The following is a 20129-nucleotide window of genomic DNA, read 5'->3' on the forward strand; positions in this document are numbered from 1 at the left end:
TTGTCTTGCATATTACCTTTAGATATCAATTTCTACATATTTATTCAAATGTTCCATTCCAAATATAATAAAGTCTATGAGATAGAATTTATTCGTTCATCATAAAGCTCTTGTATGCATGCACATAGTGCACAAAGTGATAATTAATTACTTTTTAAGTCTTATTGTTAAATATAGTGTCACATTTGAATGCTGAATTGAAGATGATTCTTAAAATATCTGCAATATTAATAAGTTTTTTAAGAGAATATATATAGACATAGCTTTAAAGACAAGAGAGATGTTTTTTCAGGGAATAAGATTAAGCAGGTCAATGCGTCAGTATATTTACACGTTTGTGTCAGCAGTTTAGTATGCAATTACAATCAGTGCTTGAGCAATCAAATGTGAAATTGTTTAATCAAATCGTATAACAACATGATGGAAAAGTCTAGTAGGGTGTTATTCATGTAAATTGGTAGGACTTGTAAAGGAAAGGTATATAAAGCAATGTCTTCCTTGTATTTGCTATTAAGCATGTACCATTAGGAGATATTGAGTGCTTGCAATGTTGGCATTTAAATGAAATTTTTGTACATTATCTAACATTTCAATTATGCTCGTTGTTTCATTCAAATTATTAATCATTTTTCATCTTTGTTATTCAATAGCTAAATGTTCATAACATTCTTTTATATAGATTTGTAAGCGTTCGAATGCTTCTTGTTAAAAAAATTGTTTCAGTATATCTTTTAAATTGTACAGTACATATTCTGTTCATGTAATTAGTATTTTCTCACGTTTTAAAGATAATTTTGGGGCAAATGTATAATGGTGTGATATAGATTACTAGAACCAATGAAAGATAAAAAATCTATATGCTTTTTAGGCATTCAAGAATGTATGTACATTACATGTATAAAGATATTGGGTTGGCAACTAAGTGATTGCAAATTTTGTTATTACCACCTAATGATAAAATGCGCAATCACTTAGTTGCTAACCCAATACACTACTAATTTTTTATACACGTATGTTCTTTTGATTTCATTGATGTGTAAACATTATCGCGTACAGATTCCACATAAGGAAAAGATTGAATTTTTATTTCAATAATGTCGTAAATAATGACACTGCAATGTTACCTGGCAAACTTTTATATTATTGTAAAGACAATAATTTCATTCATGGCATCAAATATGTAGTGCGAAACGCATATACAAGAACACTGACTAAATGCAACAACATTTACACTAACTAAACAGTGAAAAAGAGTATTAGGAAAAAAAAGAGAAAAATAATTATAAATACTTCATGGCAGACCAACTATTAGGAAACAAAAATTTAGGATCAAGAAGAAAACATAAGAATTCAGAAACATGTTACACATGCAGATTTTACATATCCATGTTCTCCTTATGACCACGAAATTTTAGATTCTTCAGGAGTGTTTCTGTTGAATGTAGTGCATAGCTGAAAATATTTAATTTTTATTGAATCTTCATGTATATGTATGCTGTGTGTAAATTGAGCATTATGAAATTGCAACATTTGATTTCATGAAAAAGATTTGTATCTTCTATATTAATATTTTTTATGGAATCACCAATATTTCTGCTGTTCAATTCACACACAATGTAGATTTCTATAGCAGTAGGACAAATAGTACAGCGATAACATGTACCTGTCCATATTGACCAGAATGGCTTTGCCTCTATTTACGAATGAGGAATATAAAATTATCTGAAAAAATTACAAGATTATATTTACAACTGTACAAAAAGCAAACATTTGTTGTATGTCTTGTAATCTCTCAGATCTTATATTCTATACAATTTCTATTATTTTCTAATAACAATAATATTACAATTAATCCTGAGAGTGACATGAATAAAATTGCAATCATTTAGTTATTTTATAATTTATTTCTTAATGTAACAAAGGAATGTTCTTGAGCTTGAAAAATTATTTCTATTGTCTTTATTACTCTTTATATATAAATAATGCTAGATTAATTAGGAGAAATTGCAAAATCACTCTTGGGATTCATAGATCATGGATTTTTACAGGTGCTCTTCCACGATATCATTAAGTTATGCTATCAAAATTGATTTGGTTCTTTGTTCAGCTATGTATTATGTTTTCTATTAACAATGAGTGTAAGCATAAAAAAAGAATATTTTAAGAGGCAAGTTGGTGTTGTAAGAATGACGATACGACTTAGGGAGAATGAGACAAAAGAAAAAGAGAGATATATATAAATATAAATATATGAATATATATATTTAATAAAAATGCTCTTCGGAGAAGAAATGTAAGTTCAAAGAAGTATAAGGATTAGCGTGAATAACGATGTCATCGGGATTTCGTTAGTTTGCGCTATTTCGTGGGAGAAAAGGAATGGGGGAAACTATAAGAATTGTCAATACTGTCAATAGCGCATTATTAACCAAAGCTTTAGCTGCGAATAGAGACGATGATTTAATGAGAATATTCTTGCAAACGAAATCGTAGGAAGAGAATGTGTCGTTGTCGCATAAATGAATTTTTGTAGATTTAAGTAGCATCTCCATGAGGTGCTGTATAAAAAAGCAAAAGAAAAAAAGATAACGATCTCGTTAAATTTCTTTCGTTCGTTTGCAACAGCGTTTTCCAATGCTTCTTACGAAGAAGACTTTTCATAACAATTAGACTGCGGATTTTTATGCAATTATAGGATATTCGATAATGTAAAAATGCTCAGAACACACATAATAAATATCTTTTTAGGTTCCATTTTTTCAGTTGTGACCACAAAAATTTGAATTTGCGTAAACATCCTCAGCCTAATAATGACGTCGTATTCGTGTTTCACGGAACTCCTAAATTTTATATAAAACCTATGATTGGTGTTTTTATTATTTTTTATATTATATAAATAAATTATACATTAAAGGAGTTCCTAAAAAATTCTAATTGGAAAACACTGATGTCTTCACCCTTTTGATGCAGCAGAAAGTTGCATGATCGGTCTCCATTATCTAAATCAGTGTTGTCCTCGAACAAAGCTTCTTGTATTGTTTTGTCTTTGCTGGAGTATCGCTTGAAAGAAATAAAGAGATTAACGAACAAAAATTGCGCGGGAATATTCAAAGTAGACGTCAGTAGATGGCACTCCAGTAGCATAATAGAGACAAGATGGGGGAAGTCCCTTAATCTGTGAAGCTTAACATTGGACAACATTGATTTCAGTAATTAGCATACGATAATCCTGTAATTAAACGGAAATGGATGACTCGAAACGATTTTTATGTCGAAAAGATCGTATTTAACGCACTACTTTCCCTTGTATCGTTATACAAGATGCTTTCTTGTTAGGTAAACGAAATAACGAATCTTAATTTATTCTTTATATTTATATTCGTAACCTCAACACTAACGGAGATTTGAAAGAAGAAAATTCTTCTAAATAGAGAGAACTCTCATTCGAGATAATACTAAACAATTAAATGTATTATATAGTTACTACAGTTGTATATAATGTGTATAATGAACGATCGTTTGTTTTTCTCTTTCAGTTCATTGAGCTTTCTATCTTTTAGTAATTTTTCTTTCTTCTTTTTCTTCTTCCTGTATTTTTTATACACGTGCAGTATTGCAAAGCTAATTTATGAACATTATGTATTATTTACTCTCGTATCTGTAAACATGACTAGCCGAAACTTCTTGTAAATAGACATTTCTCGTAATAAAACCTACCTGAAGTAATCAGGACCTGATCTTCGAATTCACCTTCGGATCCTTCTTACGAAGTATTTCAATGTGAAAGTATGACAATGATCTTGAATAATGGAAACGAAAACTGACAATAATCAAGTTGATTTATTGCAAAGATGCTAGATCATTCGCATAATGCGATTGCAAATAAATCATAATCTCATTTGCATCGTGAGTTCATTTATTGCCTAATCTTAAATCTCTGATGGGCGGGCAAATGGGTATAAATCCAAAATTATTGGTTTTGCAGAGAAGCATTTATAATTAGACTGCGAATTTTTATGCATTTATAGAAAATTTGAAAGTGAAAAATTACACAAAATACTCGTAATATGAAAGAATAATAGGTGTTATTGGGACTATAAGCAAAAAAATAGCAATAGAGAATATATTAGAATATCTTGTTTTGCCCAAATTTTGACTTATACTCTTTTATCTATCCATCAGAGAAATATATTTCGGGTTTCTCCAATTTTCTTCTTTTAATTGTAATTAAACTTAACCCGTTAGGTTCTGCGAATAAATAAAAAATAAGAAGCGACTTCCCTCTTTGTTCAAACGAACACTTTTATTGTTGAAAAATAAAATAATCATTTCTGAATCCTAACGAGTTAATTTGCAAGTACATCGACGCTTAAAACATTCAGTCGACATGTATAACGATTTACAATAGTCTGACTAACGACATTAAAATATGAAAAAATTTGTCCTTGTAAAAATTTATATAACAATACAGGGTGACTATACAATTGTCAATATTCAACTCTTTATCGTATCAATTTACTTACATGGTGATAGATGTTTCACTAGAAAATACATTTTATTAAAATATTTAAATTACCAAAGGATATAACAGCTTCCTCCATGAAAAGGCTTTTCAAAAATAATTTTCTCTGATTACCCTGTATTATTAACATAACATTTAAATTTATATATGACACGGATTAAATATGACATACGATATTTTGAAAAAGTATCACTTATTTACGTTTTGTTCTTTTTACCGCTAGTTTACACGATACGACAACTTGTTCGGCAGTATTTGTTTCAATGTTGTACAATACACTTCAACACTAGAACTTCATGTTTGCGCGGGAAATAGTTTACATAAAGCACGAATAGAATAAACATAAACGTAACATGTACATAATAATAATATTTTTTTAAAATCTTGATCGGACATAAATGTTAATAGTAAAAACTAAAGAAACAAAATGTGTCCACAGTAATTCATTATGTACATACTATGTCTTTCATTGAAGTATCTGAGTTTTATCTAGACCAATATTACTCTTTATTTATTCTACTTCCACTTTATTTTCAATCTTTCTTCCTCCCTTCTATTGTACTAATAAAATATAATCTCAAAGATAATTGTACTTAATAGATCACTCAAAAATAAACTGACTCTTCATCGTCCAAACGAGTATTATTGATTTCTAGATAATAACTACTTAATCCTTTCAAGATATATAATACTTCTTGAAATATTTAAATTAGACTGCGGATATTCATGCAAATTCATATTTTTATGAATATAATTTAGAAAATGGACTATATTTTGGACATTTTGTATCAGTTTGCGTACTATGTTAAAAATAGAAATTTTCCATAAACGCATAAGCATCCACAGTGTAATTATTACATTTTTTTTATCAAGTATGCGAAGACAAAAAAAAGAATATTCCAATATATAAATTAAAATGAGCTAATCTCAAAAGGATTAAGAATATCGGCAAACGTGAAATTCCTGTGTTTAAGGCTACGAGATTTGTACACTTTCATTGGCATAAATTACGTTTCAATGTGACCCTGCAACTGACCCACTATCTTCCTTACCCAACCTGCTTGGCTCTGTCCCGCCGACACATCGTCGTTCTCTTCACCACTGTTTGACGAGCAATTGCTTTGCAAACTGTTCTTAGAACAATGATACGTTCCACTTTCAGACACAGGAGCTCTCACCGGAATTTTACAGTCCAATTCTTGCTGTCCCTTTAAGAAAACCGACTTAACCTTCAAATAATCGGGTTTCTGAGCCACGTTAGGTTTGCATTTCGTCGTCGCAACGTTGTGTCCTGAGGGATTTACCGCTGTGATAGACTCTGTTTTCTTCTTCGCTGGTACCGGTGGCGCCACTTTGCTCTTAAATGGCGGGCAATCTTCGGGAGGTTGACTCGATTGTGGCCTGGCCACCAGAACCTCTTCGATATCGCTAAATATTGCACTATCCCGGAACGCGTCGTCAACATCCGCATCTACGTAGTTCTCAATCGTCTCGAATGATCTTTCATAGAAACTATCCGTTTCACTTTCTCGGTTCTCTATACTTTCTTCATCATCTTTCTTCTCTTCCTTGGTCTGTGACTGACTATTTGCCTGCTGAAATCGTTTGCTTTCGAAAAATAGTACACTTGGATCCGCATAGTCAGACTGAGCGATCCGAGCACCTAAACTTGAGCTTCCCTGTTTGTAATAAACCGAAGGGATTCTCAGATCCGAAACCCCCCTCGCTGTGCATCCTACGAGCTCTTCCACATCCGAAGAGGATTCCCTCGAATGCTTCATTTTGCTCTTCTTCTTTAACTTACCTGTACTCAAAGAACGGAAGTACTTGGTCCTCTCCAATTCTTCGCTACACTCTAGAGTCTCTGTGCTCATGGTGTTCCTCAGACCTTGAAGACGATTGCCAGCTTTAGAAAGGACGTTCTTGAATATGGTGCTCCCACTTGTGTTTGCCCTATAGATTTTATGATCAGGATGTATGTTCGTGGTGGTGGATGATATATGAATCTCTGAATAAGCGTCTGTCAATGTATCGTCCAATGAACAAAAGAATGTTGATGTGGATGTTGAAACGGAAGTCGGAAATTTGGCAATTCTTCCTTCTGGCTGACATGTAGAGGCGTACCTTTCCATGTCCTCCAGGTTAATCTCTGCTGGCTTGTCTGAAGCTATGGTAAATGGTCTCTCGCTCATAGGTTTGCCATCCCTCTGCAAGAACCGTGACTTTGTTACGTTCTGATTAGAATTAGGGTGAATTTGGAAGCTACGTGGAAGAGAACCACACTTTTGGGGCGATGTTGGCAATCCTTCGCATAGTTTGGTTAACCAGACTGCCGGACGAGTCGGACTGTCATTTCCATCCAAGCTTTTCTCTTCTTGCAGACCTTCCCACACGTGTTGCAGGTTATCATAGTTTCCAAAACCTTTGTTAGACTCGGTAACCTCTTGGTTAACTTCAGTTGTACATTCGCCATTTTCAGTCGTTCCTTTGTCGCTTTCTACAATTTGAATTTCATTTTCCTTCGCAGCTTGTGGTTGAGTTGCTTCTTCGTTTCTCGATGCTGAATTTTCTCTTATCCTAAGCGCAGTCTTGATAACCTTACTCTCTGTCACAATACTCTGTTTCTTGAACGCTTCAAACAACGCTTTCTTCTCTTGTACAAGGTTAACCTTGTTTTTCGAATTACTGTCCACCGATTTATTATTTTCAGTTTTGTTTAAATTATCATACAGCAATTGTAGCGTAGGTTGATGGTCACGGGGAGAAGATAACGAGTTCCAAGTATTATTCGTTTTAACGAACCGCTCTCGATGACCTGACCTAATACGCGATATCCTGTTGTTAACCGAATTGTCTGCAATATAGTTCGTATTTTCTGAGTCACTGTCATCAGACGTGTCAGCAGATATACGTTTATTGAAACGTTGCTGCTGTCTGACGTTGATTATGCTGTTCGTCCGCTGCTTCTCTAGGAGCTTCTGGAATTCCTGGTTTTGCATGAGAATATGACCAACTATTTCTTCGACTGTTTGCGCTTGAGTCTGCTGTTCATTGTTCTCTTTGGTTTCAGGTGGTGGAGAGTTCGTATGCTTGTCGTTCTCGATAATCGCGCACTCGGTCTCAACGGTGGCAGACCCCGTATCACCCGTATCTTCTTTTTGTTCTTCGTCAGACTGGTTAAGGCACACATAAGATTGAAAACCTGGCTCTGATTTCCTCCTCCAACCGGTAAAGCGATCCTAAACGCAATAGTAAATATTTTTCACATGCCATATAATCAGTCATAATTTGATACAAAAGCACAATGATGATTTTTTAAAGTTCTGAATATAACCCCTAAATTAAAGAAAATTATTTATATTTTTAAGTACCTTGACTTTTGATCCGCGTCCGTCTGAAGTTTTAAATCCTTGTTCACTAGAATCCTCGTTTTGATTTTTCCGTGGCGATGCTGGAGAATCCTATTAGAATATTAGAAAACCAATTAAGTTAAGTATAATTGGAAGAGATAAAGTTGGAGAATATTGTACAGAGAACATCTGAAGCCGTATGTACCTCAGTTGTAGTCTCAGACCTTCTGCCACCTTTCTTGAATTTCTGTCTAAGTCCTGTCTCAGATCTCCGTCTTTCTTTCTCCTGTTTTCGTTTCTCTAGATACTCTGGAGGTGCAGAATGCTGCTTCTTCGCCGATCCTCTGTCTGCCAAAGCGTCGTCTGCATAACAGTTTTATTATTGTTATACAATTATCGTTCAGTTCAGTATGAGAAAAGTATTCGCAATTTAATGTATAGTCCTACCCTCTGGTTGCATCTGGCCAAGTTGCAAAACCAATTGTCTCGCATGCGAAGGTATAACCGCGTTATAATTCTCCAAAATTACCCTTTTTATCTGTAAAGTCCATTCTCTTTTCTGTTCCAAGTTTCGTGCCTAATTATAATAAATATTATATATGAAATATACCAGTGTAATATTAAATTAATATTGAATTTGAATGTAAAGATTATAGTTATTAATATACAAATGGTTATATTACCTGAAGAGTATACTGTAATCTGGGATTATCGAAAGGAATCACGTGGAAACTAAGTGGTTCGCCTGGTATACTCTCAATGAGCATTAAATTCGAACACTGCCAATACAAAATAGTAAGGCATTAGTAAATAAGTTTCATTGTACAGAAAGGGAAATAGCAGAATAGATACCATAATGTGAGCTTTGTAGACTAGAAGCCCATCCTCCTTTTTCTTAGTGAGTAAAAGCATGCGGTCAAATAAGAAAGCATGCCTAGGAGCTTTGGCCCTCCACATTCTGAATCTTCCTTCTGCTACCAGTTCCCCACTAGTCGTTAAATCTGGACCAGGCCAGCCGTATAAAAGGGACTGGATCTCTTGAACACGCACTGCGTGCTCGTGCCTTCGTTTCATTGCATTTATGTGCTTTGCAATGTCAGTCATAGCAGCCAATGCCGCCTCGATTGCCTTGCTACCTTCAGTCTCATTTTCTCTTACCTCGCAGTCTGCTGCATACTCTTTTGACAAATTCTGTAAATAATAGATCATAAGACTATTGTTTTTCTTTTATATAGTGATAAAATTGAAGATACAATTTACCTCCAGAAGTAAATGGTACTTGAGGATCCTTTGAACAGGTTTCAAAAGAAAGGATCCAAGAGGTAATGCATGACCTAGGGCTGCTTGTCTTTCTCGGAACGCGTGTGCAGTCTTTTCTTGACTCATGAGGTCGGTCAGAACGGAAACTGTGCTAAAATGAACTGTATTAATACCAAACTACAATTAAGAGATATAAGAATATAGCAAGTATCAAGTAGCATTTATTTCCACCAGATTATCTTGCTATATCTCTTACCTTGGATAATTGGTACAATATTCTGTATACACTTTAAATCCTGACTTGTGCTTTATGAATGTGTTTGCCACACAGACTGGATCCAGACCACATTCCTCTATCTCTTTCAGGAACTCTCTGAAATCAAATTATGTTATAGATAATTCCAATCTTTCTATGATATACATAAGAAATTACTTTACCTGTTGAACTCGAAGATATCCTCAATATTACTAAATAAGTTACTCAGCTGCATTTGATCCACAAACGATGCCGAATCGTTTCTCCAAAATATAAGGTAACCCTTAAAATAACAAAAAATAACGAAATAAGTTTCATAATTTGATAGATGATATCGATGAGAGATAATACAGCTGCATCTAAATGTTTACCTGGATGACCTGTCGCAGATGTTCCACGTATATCGCCTCGGTGTCGACTATCTCAAGAAGTACCCTTTCCATAGGATTCCGATGGGGGTCGCAATAACGCGGCCTGTGGCACAGGGGATTGAAAGGATCCTCCTCTCCGCTATTTCTTCTTTGATCACTTCCATCATCTCCTATTCGACAGTTGGCCTCCGAAACTGTCACCACTCCACTATCCCCAGAGCCTGTTCCCAACATTTTATCATTCATTAAATAGATTTATTGAAACTCCTAACAAATTCTATATAGATTGCAGTTTAATTGAATCGTCTTACACACTAACAGATTGATCTATAAAGATTGCTATCTATCTAAAGGATCCTAAATTCTCCAGATTAATTTTGATCTAACTAACCAAGAAACTACTTCATCAGACTTCATTAAGTTCTCTATCAAGATCAAAGCTAATGCAAGTGCTTATCCTCGCTACGACAGAAACATTCCTTTCTTCCAAACTGGTTCTAAGTGTCAAACGACTTCCATTAAAACGAAAGTGAAAAAACCGTGTGCTCGAAAGAACATTTTTTAACGTGTAACATGTTATCAGATGGTTGTTTGATCGTCGAAACGCACACGCTTCCTTGCGATTCCAGGCCGTGGCAACGGTTTCCCTTAACGATGACCACGGAATGCCGAGAGAGAAGTTTATTGCCACTGCCGCTATCATTACTGTCATTGCCGTTGATTACGCTACAGCCGTGGAGAAAGTCGAAGGCCTTGAAATCTCTTTCGACCAATACATCTAGAAACGGATTTCTAAGGTATTTTTCAAACTTTTTAAATCTCGACGCTATACGTTAATTTATTATCGTGCGTTGTACAACTTTACAAAGCCATTCTCTTCTAATAAATCAAGGCGCAAAGAAAGGAGTGTCGAAAGAAAATCTAAAATGATCTATAGAGGTACATCGATTGACGCGCTGTTGCTCGATGATGATAATTTTGTTTGGCTTTTGGTATCTTTCTCAGGAAGAATTACAGCAATACTGTTGACATTGTATACTTGAAGGAAAGGCGTAAGAAGGAGGTAAAAAGAAGGTGTATGATCTAGGATTATATTGGAAATTATTTTATGATGGAAAAGGTGTCATCGATGAAGATAAGAATATCCCTGACTGACGAGGAACATTAAATGTTATCAACTGGTTTTAGTGCTTCAAATAATCTCAAATTGGTTGTCTGGTACAAGAATTATGACTGTCCTTCTAGTCATCAACTGTTGTTTTTAGGTCTAAACGTAAAGGAAATACTTCTTCTATCTCCTCAAAGAAACTCGCTAGAACTCTCCAAACGGATCATTCAACACCAGCAATCCTCTTCAAACCTTCTTCTACTTTCACCAACTTCGCGAAAGCCCTCTGAACCCTCACCTTGAGAGCTGGCGCAAGTGTCTGCCAGCGATTCGACCGACGCCAAATAAGGATTGATGGTGCACTGGTTGCCCTGGTTACTGCACCCACTGGAGGAGGTACTCGAGCTTCCAGAGGACGCAACGGAGCTTCCAGAAAGCGGTCTTGCAGCGTTTCTGCATCGTCTGTTGTACCTAAGTGGCGTGAGACCGTTGCTTTCGCGTCTATATGATTTCTTCTCTATCGTACACTCGCTTCTATTCTCTTGCTGGCTGTTCTCCAGGGTTTGTAACGCGTCGTTCTCTTTCTCAGGCGTAACGTCATCAGCGACTATGTCCACCACGGTGTTCTCTGACGTTGGATGCTCGGCCATAGCGTCATCCGGTTGAGGTTTGGATAATTCAGGATGGAACTGGCCGAATATGGAGCCTCGATGGGATACCAGGCTCAAACGTTTCTGTAGTGCCGCTGGTATGTTGCAGGCAGGCGGAAGTACCACGTGGTCGGTGTAGCCATTGCCCCGGCGAGCTAACTCGTCAAACATCCCCAACAGCTGGGGCACCAGATCCGTACTTGTTCCTGGAACACGAAGAGATGTAAGTTAGGCAAGCTGATCATCGTAGAAATCGTGGAATATTTCTTATATGTGATATATGGATACGAATGTAATTTTAGGTAACTTGTGGAATTGAGTAAGCAGAAAGTCGAAAGTAGGTAACAGTTCTGTAAGATTCTGTCCGAGATTGGAAGATTACTTAATTCTCCGAAGCAGCGATTCTCAATCATCGTGTTCGCGTATCTTCGATGGTATGGCATTTTTTAATCTTTTCATTCGACGATCCATTCGCTCTTTAATTTTCGTCTCAATGGTGCACGATTACGCGAAGATTACAAATTTCTGCTCAAAGGATAAAAGCAAACACTCGGTAGGTAAATTGATCGACTCTGTTTTACGAGAATTTGAAGTTTAGTTATTAATTGTTTAATTTTGCCATCAGAATGCGTTATTTATTACTTAATTCTTCATAAATTGTGTAATTAAACTTGGCGGAATTGATCAACTTAGCTTCTGCGTGACTCCAATGTTTATTCGTAGAAATATGTGTATTTAATTTTCTAGGGTTCCCTAGATGAATAGGATTCCCTAGAGTTTCATTAAAATCGGTGCTCGCTAAGATTACAGAGAGTGTAACACCGCAAGAGGATCGAAAAGAAACATCGAACGCTCTTTCCTTAAAAAATCTTTGCCAATACAATTTTTGATTTTCCTACTAATATTTCATCAATTTTTGTTCTTACACTCGCATAAAATTCAAATTGAAGAATTACACCTAATTTCGACACACATTCCCGCCCAAAATATAGAGAGAGTTTCAGAAGATACTTCGATGTTTATCGATATTGCCAAATATTATTACCAACTAAATATTGTTATTATCATTTCAAAATATGATTTACCCTAGAAAATCCCTAGATATACTATCCTAACCTCCACCTAAGGCATCGAAATCTTGTTACCAATATCTGCACTCGATCATTCAGGTTAGAAAACAGTTTCGTTTCGGCTATCTTCCACTTGAGGCGCGATAAGATCGGAAGAAAGCTAGAGAATCGACTTTAGCTAGGCGCTTTATCGCATCCAGACGGTCCGATTTCGCACGTGTAACGGGGAATTTCGTTTATTGCGAATATGGTGTGTCTGGCAAGGCAGAAAGATCGTGCTTTTACTTCGAGCGAAGCATAACAATATCGCATAAACAAACGTGCAGCCCTGATGGTTTCCAATTCCCCACGAGTCTGACGTGAATCAACGTGGTCCGATGAACTTGTATCGCGCGCGGTTTTTGCATTTCGCGCGCGCTGAAATTCTATAGGGTGATCCAAGGAGAAAGTTCTTAGGCGAAAGTCGCAGCCGATTTTTTAAGTTTTCTTTAACAGTAATATCGGATCTTTCCTTCTTCTTCCGCGCAAAAAACTGAGTTACAATTTAAAAAAATTCTGTTTCTTTTTTTTAAATTATTATTATTTAACAGAGATTCGAGATTTTTTCATCGATCGCTGGTTTAACGAATTGAAAACAATCTCGGATTCTTTTTCCTCTTTCATACAGGAAACTGAGGCAAATTAAAAAGATAATTGCGCGCACACGAGTGTATCTAATGTTTATTTTTATCTTTTTTTTATTTAATTAAGATTTGAGATTGTTTCATTGATTGCTAGCTTAATAAATTGAGGAAAATGTTTACATCACTGAATATATTTTTTACAATTTAGAGATTAGTAATCTCTTTCCTGTTTTTCTTCTTTTTTAAATTTGATAATTAGTAAACATCGTTCTTATACTTCTTTTATGGTTTCTTCATTGAAGCACTATTTTGACAAATTTCTTCTTTTTCTATAATTCACTAAATAGTTTTTTTCCTGCGATTCGTCGTTTAACGAACGTTTCTTTACGACACGATGATTGGCAAACATCTCTTGTAACGTAACAATTAATGTGCTTCTTTTTATGCCACCGCTATTAGCGAATATTTTTATTTTAATTAGCTTAGCTCAGCTTTCTCAGCTTGGGGATAATTAACTCAGTTTCCACGTTTATGTAGGAAAAAGTTGCAACGGTAATGATCCGAGCAAGATATACGGAGCCCTCGGTGCAAGAGCCGGTGCAGAGGAAGTTATTCTTTCAGAATTTGCAGCTGTGTCGAGCATAAATGCAAACACGGCTCGTAAAGAACGTGCAAAGAAAGCAAACCGTATTTTTCCACCGTGGGATTTATCGATGGGCCAATTTGCTTGCCGGACATTTGCGTCCAAACAAGAAAGTAAAACATTTGTTGCAAATATTCCCAACTTACCTTTTCTCTCGTAAAATCTTTCGCTAACTTATTGCAGCGGGACATTCCTTTTCCTCGATTATAACTTTAATAAAAATTCTCAATTATTTTCTACTCGTACAATATTCCAGCCTGAAGATATTTCACCACTGATCATCGATATTTTTATTCAATGTTCTCTATAAGACATAAAATTCCTAAAATATCTAAGAACTTTTAAATTATTGTCAGATACATTTACTTCGTCTTCATGAAAACTCGAAATCCTTTCATCTCTACGCTTTCTTCGAACGGAAGTTTGAGATTTCGAATTTCTTCAAACTTTGCTCGCCGATCTAACTACTCCGTCCTGAAGATATCGCTCGATCTCAATTATTAATATTTCCAATATTCCCTATAACACTGATAATTACCAAAATTCCCATGCCATAATGCAAAACGTTTAAGATATCTCATCCTCAGAGACGTTTAGTCGATCTTTAAAAATTTCTTCGCTGATGTAAATATTCCACCGTGAAGATACTTGTCGATCAATTTATTGATACTTCTAACGACACTAACGATTGCCAATATCAGCAAAAGTCCCTAAATTATAATCCAAGACACTCGTATAGCAATCTCGAATATACATAGTCGATGCTTGAATCTGAAATACTCGACCCTAAAAATATACCTATCTCGATCAGTTGATCTTATTAACGCTTGCGGTGTTTTCTCACTGCGCTAACAAATGCCAAAATCCTGGAAATCCCCAGTATCGTATCTTCAAAGTGATTTAGTCGATCTTGAAACATTGTATTTTTTAATATTTCATATGGAACACGTTCCATTTTTAAACTACGTCTCGATCAATTGCTTTAACGCTTCCTCTACGACCTTATTAATTTCCAGGATTCTCCGAATTTGCAAAAGTTACTCAATTACGATCCAAAACCACCGGAATATGTTAGAATGTTTCATTCGCAAAGACATTTGTCCGATTCTCAAACTTTCTTCGCTAATCTAAATATTCCATCCTGAGAACGCTGGTCGATAAATCCTGAAATCTCGACACAATCAGTTCATCCATCTCCAGCAGCGTATCGAGGTCCAGAGCAAGAGGAGCAAGAGGAGGAGATGAGGAGATGAGGAAGAGGGGGAGGAACAAACAAAAAATAACTAAACAGAGAATCTAGTAACGTGGAGAGGCAGATCAGGCCGACACGGTATCTCCCTCGCTCCGCTTCTTTCCGCTTTGCTCCGCTTCGCTCGTTGCTGGCCATATGCGTTGCCTGCGCCGATCGCGATGTTGCACTTGGCTGGAACTCGGCTAATAATAGAACGGGACCAACTTTCGTCTCGGCCTCGCGTGCACCAGCTTCCTCGCGGCTGTCACGCTCGAGACCGATGACACGCTTCGCCGTCTCACCTCGCACCCGAATTAACGCTTCTATTATTCGTTACTGCAGCGTTATAGTTGTACAATTACTGGCATTAACATGCGGACGACTTAGAGCCGAGTAACTCTTTCAAAATCGAGCCGAACGACTCGAGTGCTTTCGACAAGTCGGAGGAATTAGTCGTCCCAAATGACGTACAAAAAGAGAGTTGTGAAAAAGTCGCAAATTGGTCGGATTGGCAAAGACAAAGGTGAAGGTTAGGTTCTTGCAAAGGTTGCTTTTTAAGATTGGACATTTTTGAAGATCTATTACACGTATTTCGCAAATTTATACGACCACGAAGATCTTATTTTAATCCTTCTAGAGGATTTAGTAACGCGGGTCTGTCGATGATCACCGTGGACAGTCGTTTCTTTTGTTCGTTCAACTTCATGTAAATTCTTGCGTTGACGAAAATTGAGAAACTGATTAATTGGACGATACAAGGAGTTGCGTGAAATTAGACGAACGAAAGAAATATTGTAAGAAGGAAGGTGCAATTTCAGATTAAATTTTGAAACCGGTCGTTTCACCAGGCCTGGTAAGCCTAGCGTTAAAGAGTTTAGCTTCTCTCTGTAGTTGGCATTCTTTCAGGATTAAAATACTGGTTTATCGCGACAGGTGAGTAGAAATTACTGACTTCCGGTGCGAGAAGACAAATGGCGAAGGGTGGATTTGTTGGGATTTAAAGATGCTCCGTGGCGTGACCCCGTTCTCCGATTCGTGAGAAGCGATCCAGCGGGCCGATGAAGTAATCCAAATCGGATGATAGACGCAGCAGAATGTTTCAGATGGACTTTGTGGAATTTTGTCTGGGATCGAGTGCTTTCGAGGTATATATTGGGAATAGAGTGTTGGAACTGATTTTTTCTTAGAAATAGAACCACGTTTGATATACCATATCTGTATATCTTCTTTTGTGAAACTATTCTCTAGTGATTTCTGGTAACTTTTTTGAACACTGGAATAACCAATCCCTAGTGAGTATTTTAATATACTATATATAAAGATAATTGCGCTTAAAATGGTATAAATAAATAAGCACACATTAATCATGTTTAAATGTCGATAAAAATGAACATTGTACACATATTTCATTACAACTTTAAATTCATCTCATTCGTTTGAAACTAACCCGATGTTGATTAGGTTAGGATAAGATGACTGCACGATTACTTAGTTATTTATATCATTTTAATTCTAATTATTCACATAATATTATGTATATAGTATATTCAAATACACATCAGGGATTGCTTGTTGCAGTGTTGAAGAAAATTACCAGAAATCACTAGAGGATAATTTCACAAATTAAAATAAACAATAGGTGTCTAATTGTATTCCAGTTATGTATATATATATAGAATACATGTTAGAATCAAATGCTTGTGAGAAAAATTATTTTTGAAAGAATTATATGTATGTATTATTATACGTAGTTTGAAGATTTGTACTATACTATGGAGATCTTATTTTAATCATAGCTAGAGGATTTAGTAAATCTTTGTATGATAATTGTGCTTAAAATGGTATAAATAAATAAGCACACGTTAATCATGTTTAAGTGTCGATAAAAATGAACGTTGTACACATATTTCATTACAACTTTAAATTCATCTCATTCGTTTGAAACTAACCCGATGTTGATTAGGTTAGGATAAGATGACTGCACGATTACTTAGTTATTTATATTTATGTATATAGTATATTCAAATACACATCAGGGATTGCTTGTTGCAGTGTTGAAGAAAATTACCAGAAATCACTAGAGGATAATTTCACAAATTAAAATAGACAATAGGTGTCTAATTGTATTCCAATTATGTACATATATATAGAATACATGTTAGAATCAAATGCTCGTGAGAAAAATTATTTTTGAAAGAATTATATGTATGTATTATTATACGTAGTTTGAAGATTTGTACTATACTATGGAGATCTTATTTTTTTAATCATAACTAGAGGATTTAGTAAATCTTTGTATGATAATTGTGTAATTATGTGTGTATATATATATATTACATTAAATATATTATTACATTAATAATAATAACATTATATTAATTATGTTAGAATACGATGTTCGTAGTCGTATAAATCTTCAAGCTACATAGAATAATTTTTTTTTCAAAAGCATTTGACTCTGATATCAAAGACTGTAATTATTACGAAACAAATTTTCTTCTCTTTCATTGTACCTTCAAATACTTGCAGTCTGGCGTAATTCTCGTTTAGAGAAATTTTAAAGCGCGAATTGGCGAGTGAAACTTTAAGAACATCTTCATTATACTTTCTCGACCGGAGCAACATCTCTCTCCAAGCTCAACCATATGATTTACCCATGTATGATGACGCATTTATGCATCTTCGAAAAGTATACCGGTTGGCCGGTCTTCAATGAGGCATCGTGGGAAAACTTGGAAATCACCAGCCAGTTCAAGTACATTGAACTTCACTGGCATCGTGAAGAACGGCCACACGTTGACATTTATATGCTTTTTATCGTGAACGGGGCCCACTGTACTCCGCTCTACTGGGTGACCTAAAAATCCACAGCCACAATACTTTTTCTAAAGATAAACCCGCGTACCGCTATTCTTCCAATCTTTCGTTTCAATTTCAACATTCAAGAATTTGTCTAATCGTTATAATTAAAAATTATATTTCCCGTGGCCACTGTTTCCTCGTATCGTTTATTTTAGTTTCTATTTCAGAATTTTCCTAATCATGGCAATTAGAAATAATTCCTTAGGCCACACTATTCATTGTACTTTTTATTCCAACTGCTGTTTAAACATTTTTCCAATGACAACCAACCAATAGTATTTCTAATAGTTTCTAAAAATAATTAGAAACAATTTCCTGATCCATCGTTTTCTTTGCTTTGTATGTCAATTTGTTTGAAAAATTTCAATTTCATAGTCCTCCTAATCGGAATAATTAAAAAACGTAATCTAAATCAATATTTTTTCCATTTTTTTATTGTTTCGATTCCTTTGGAAGGAACTGAAACATTTTTTCCATTTTTCATTCGGATCTCTGCTTCGATTCCTTTGGAAGGAACTGAAACATTGCTCGGTTTCTCAATGCGGTTTCACGGACAATTTATTGTTGGATTAAAATAAACCGAAAGCCGGGAAAAAGATTAGTTTGACGTTTGATGGGTGTATAAAGTCGATGATACTCTCCTCGCAAGGTTTAGATTTACTGCGATCCACTTTTATGCTCCATCTTGCTCAGTCAGACGCTTTCCTCTCGGTTATTCACCTCGAGATCTGTCCAGAACGACCCTGTTTCTCGTCTTTGCTTACAGATTAATTTTGCTTCCTTTACGAAACGGCGAATAAACCGACGACTCGACGCTAAGGGTAGACGAGACGATTCAAGAAACCCGATGAAGAAGCGAGATGTTGTACTTTGAAGGACATACAAGTTCCTTTTTCCTCGAGAAACTTGTCTTCTTCATCGGAAGAACAGGAATTCCAATTGTGAGCATATTGTCGAACATCAAATTCCAATTTAACATCGCAGACAAAATCAATTAATCGGAGATTTATTTGTCAGAAAAATGAAAAAAAAAAAAGAAAAAAGAAAAGAAAGGCTCCTAACGAGGATAAGAGTACCCTTTTCTAGATAACTATTTATCTAACATACCGGAAAAAGAGCAAAATACTGGTTTTGATTAAAAAGAAAAAAACTTGTAATTTATCATAGAAAAAAGGGTCAAAGTTATCGGGAAATTGCACAATAATTACTACTAATTACAGCAGATATTGTTAGAAGACATAAGTAAGACTATCTAGTTCAAGAAACAAAGATGACATCATTTTTTGATAAAAATCCCTGCCACGATTAAACCTTAGTATTAGGAAGCAGTTGTTTACGTGTTTTCGAGCTACGATAAATGGTTAACACGCTGCTAGAGCAAACAACACGTAAGAGACGTAAATCGTCTCCTCTTACACGAAGCAACAAATGTAAAAGCAACTGTTTAGCTCTACCACTGAAAACTCTTAAGAGTTTATTTAAGATATAAAAGTTTATATAAGAGTCTATTCTATTAAATAAAATAAATAAATAAAACTGTGATATTTTATCATGAATTTATTTTATATATAACGATTGTCCTAAGTTGTAAGATTTTTCAGCGCTAGTACACATAGAAAATAGCCGGCCGCAGGCGTTTGTTTCTACAGAAATGCTCTTTCAATTTGGTATAATAAGATTGCTCGTAAAATCTCTTCCTTTTTTTTTTTTTTTTTTTTCTTTTACTTTCGTAGCTCGTGCCACAGCGTGCGGATAATCGTTTCGTAACTACCGTGTAACGCCATAAATTGCTGGTGATAAACGACGTTGCGACGGTTACTTAATTGCCTTTTGTAGCCTCTCTACTTGTGACCCTCCGACGCGCGACCATTTTCATATGCCAACGAAAACTGGCCCCGGATTAACGTGGAATCCGGTTACCTGGCGAACTTTTGTCAGGAAAATGGATCGTTCCGGCGCAGTGCGGCACATGGTGGACAAAAAATTGAAATGATCATCGCTCGATTTTGATCTTATTATTCGATGATATTATCAGCGTGTAAGCGTTAGAAACGTAAGCGACAATTGGCCAAAAAATCGACAAACTTTTTATTCGATTAAGAAAAATCGAGAAACTCGTTTATATTAATCGGATCATATAAAAATGTATATAAAGTTAGACGAAGAAAAGAAGCAACGACCAA

At 35.5% G+C, this 20129-nt stretch overlaps 2 protein-coding genes and 1 long non-coding RNA gene across 8 annotated transcripts in view; 2 read left to right on the plus strand and 1 right to left on the minus strand.

The window, feature by feature from the left end:
* Positions 1-3530: 3530 nt before the first annotated feature.
* The window catches only part of LOC117216686 (pleckstrin homology domain-containing family G member 3), a 95117-nt gene continuing 78518 nt past the window's right edge, over positions 3531-20129 (minus strand). For 2 of the 6 annotated variants that reach the window (XM_033463609.1, XM_033463610.1), the window contains 11 exons: positions 11166-11723; positions 9760-9980; positions 9571-9671; positions 9389-9505; positions 9133-9283; positions 8725-9063; positions 8556-8651; positions 8320-8449; positions 8078-8235; positions 7894-7983; positions 4278-7761 (listed from right to left, as the gene is read on the minus strand). In XM_033463609.1, the coding sequence (XP_033319500.1) occupies positions 5530-7761; positions 7894-7983; positions 8078-8235; positions 8320-8449; positions 8556-8651; positions 8725-9063; positions 9133-9283; positions 9389-9505; positions 9571-9671; positions 9760-9980; positions 11166-11723 (4193 nt within the window). In that variant the 3' untranslated portion in view covers positions 4278-5529. Of the gene's footprint in view, positions 7762-7893; positions 7984-8077; positions 8236-8319; positions 8450-8555; positions 8652-8724; positions 9064-9132; positions 9284-9388; positions 9506-9570; positions 9672-9759; positions 9981-11165; positions 11724-20129 lie in introns of all 6 variants that reach the window. The other 4 variants (XR_004489400.1, XM_033463611.1, XM_033463612.1 and 1 more) reach the window with 4 other exon arrangements.
* Positions 9976-11166, plus strand: LOC117216691. The gene is made up of 2 exons (XM_033463627.1): positions 9976-10556; positions 10652-11166. Exons 1-2 carry the CDS (start codon positions 10333-10335, stop codon positions 10800-10802), a joined length of 375 nt encoding a protein of 124 aa, XP_033319518.1. The 5' UTR covers positions 9976-10332; the 3' UTR covers positions 10803-11166.
* On the plus strand, positions 11651-12606 carry LOC117216696. The gene is made up of 2 exons (XR_004489404.1): positions 11651-11740; positions 11820-12606. It is a non-coding gene; the product is annotated as an uncharacterized LOC117216696 (long non-coding RNA).

This window comes from Bombus bifarius, unplaced genomic scaffold, assembly GCF_011952205.1.
Source record: "Bombus bifarius isolate JDL3187 unplaced genomic scaffold, Bbif_JDL3187 scf7180000007973, whole genome shotgun sequence".
NCBI classification, from domain to species: domain Eukaryota; kingdom Metazoa; phylum Arthropoda; class Insecta; order Hymenoptera; family Apidae; genus Bombus; species Bombus bifarius.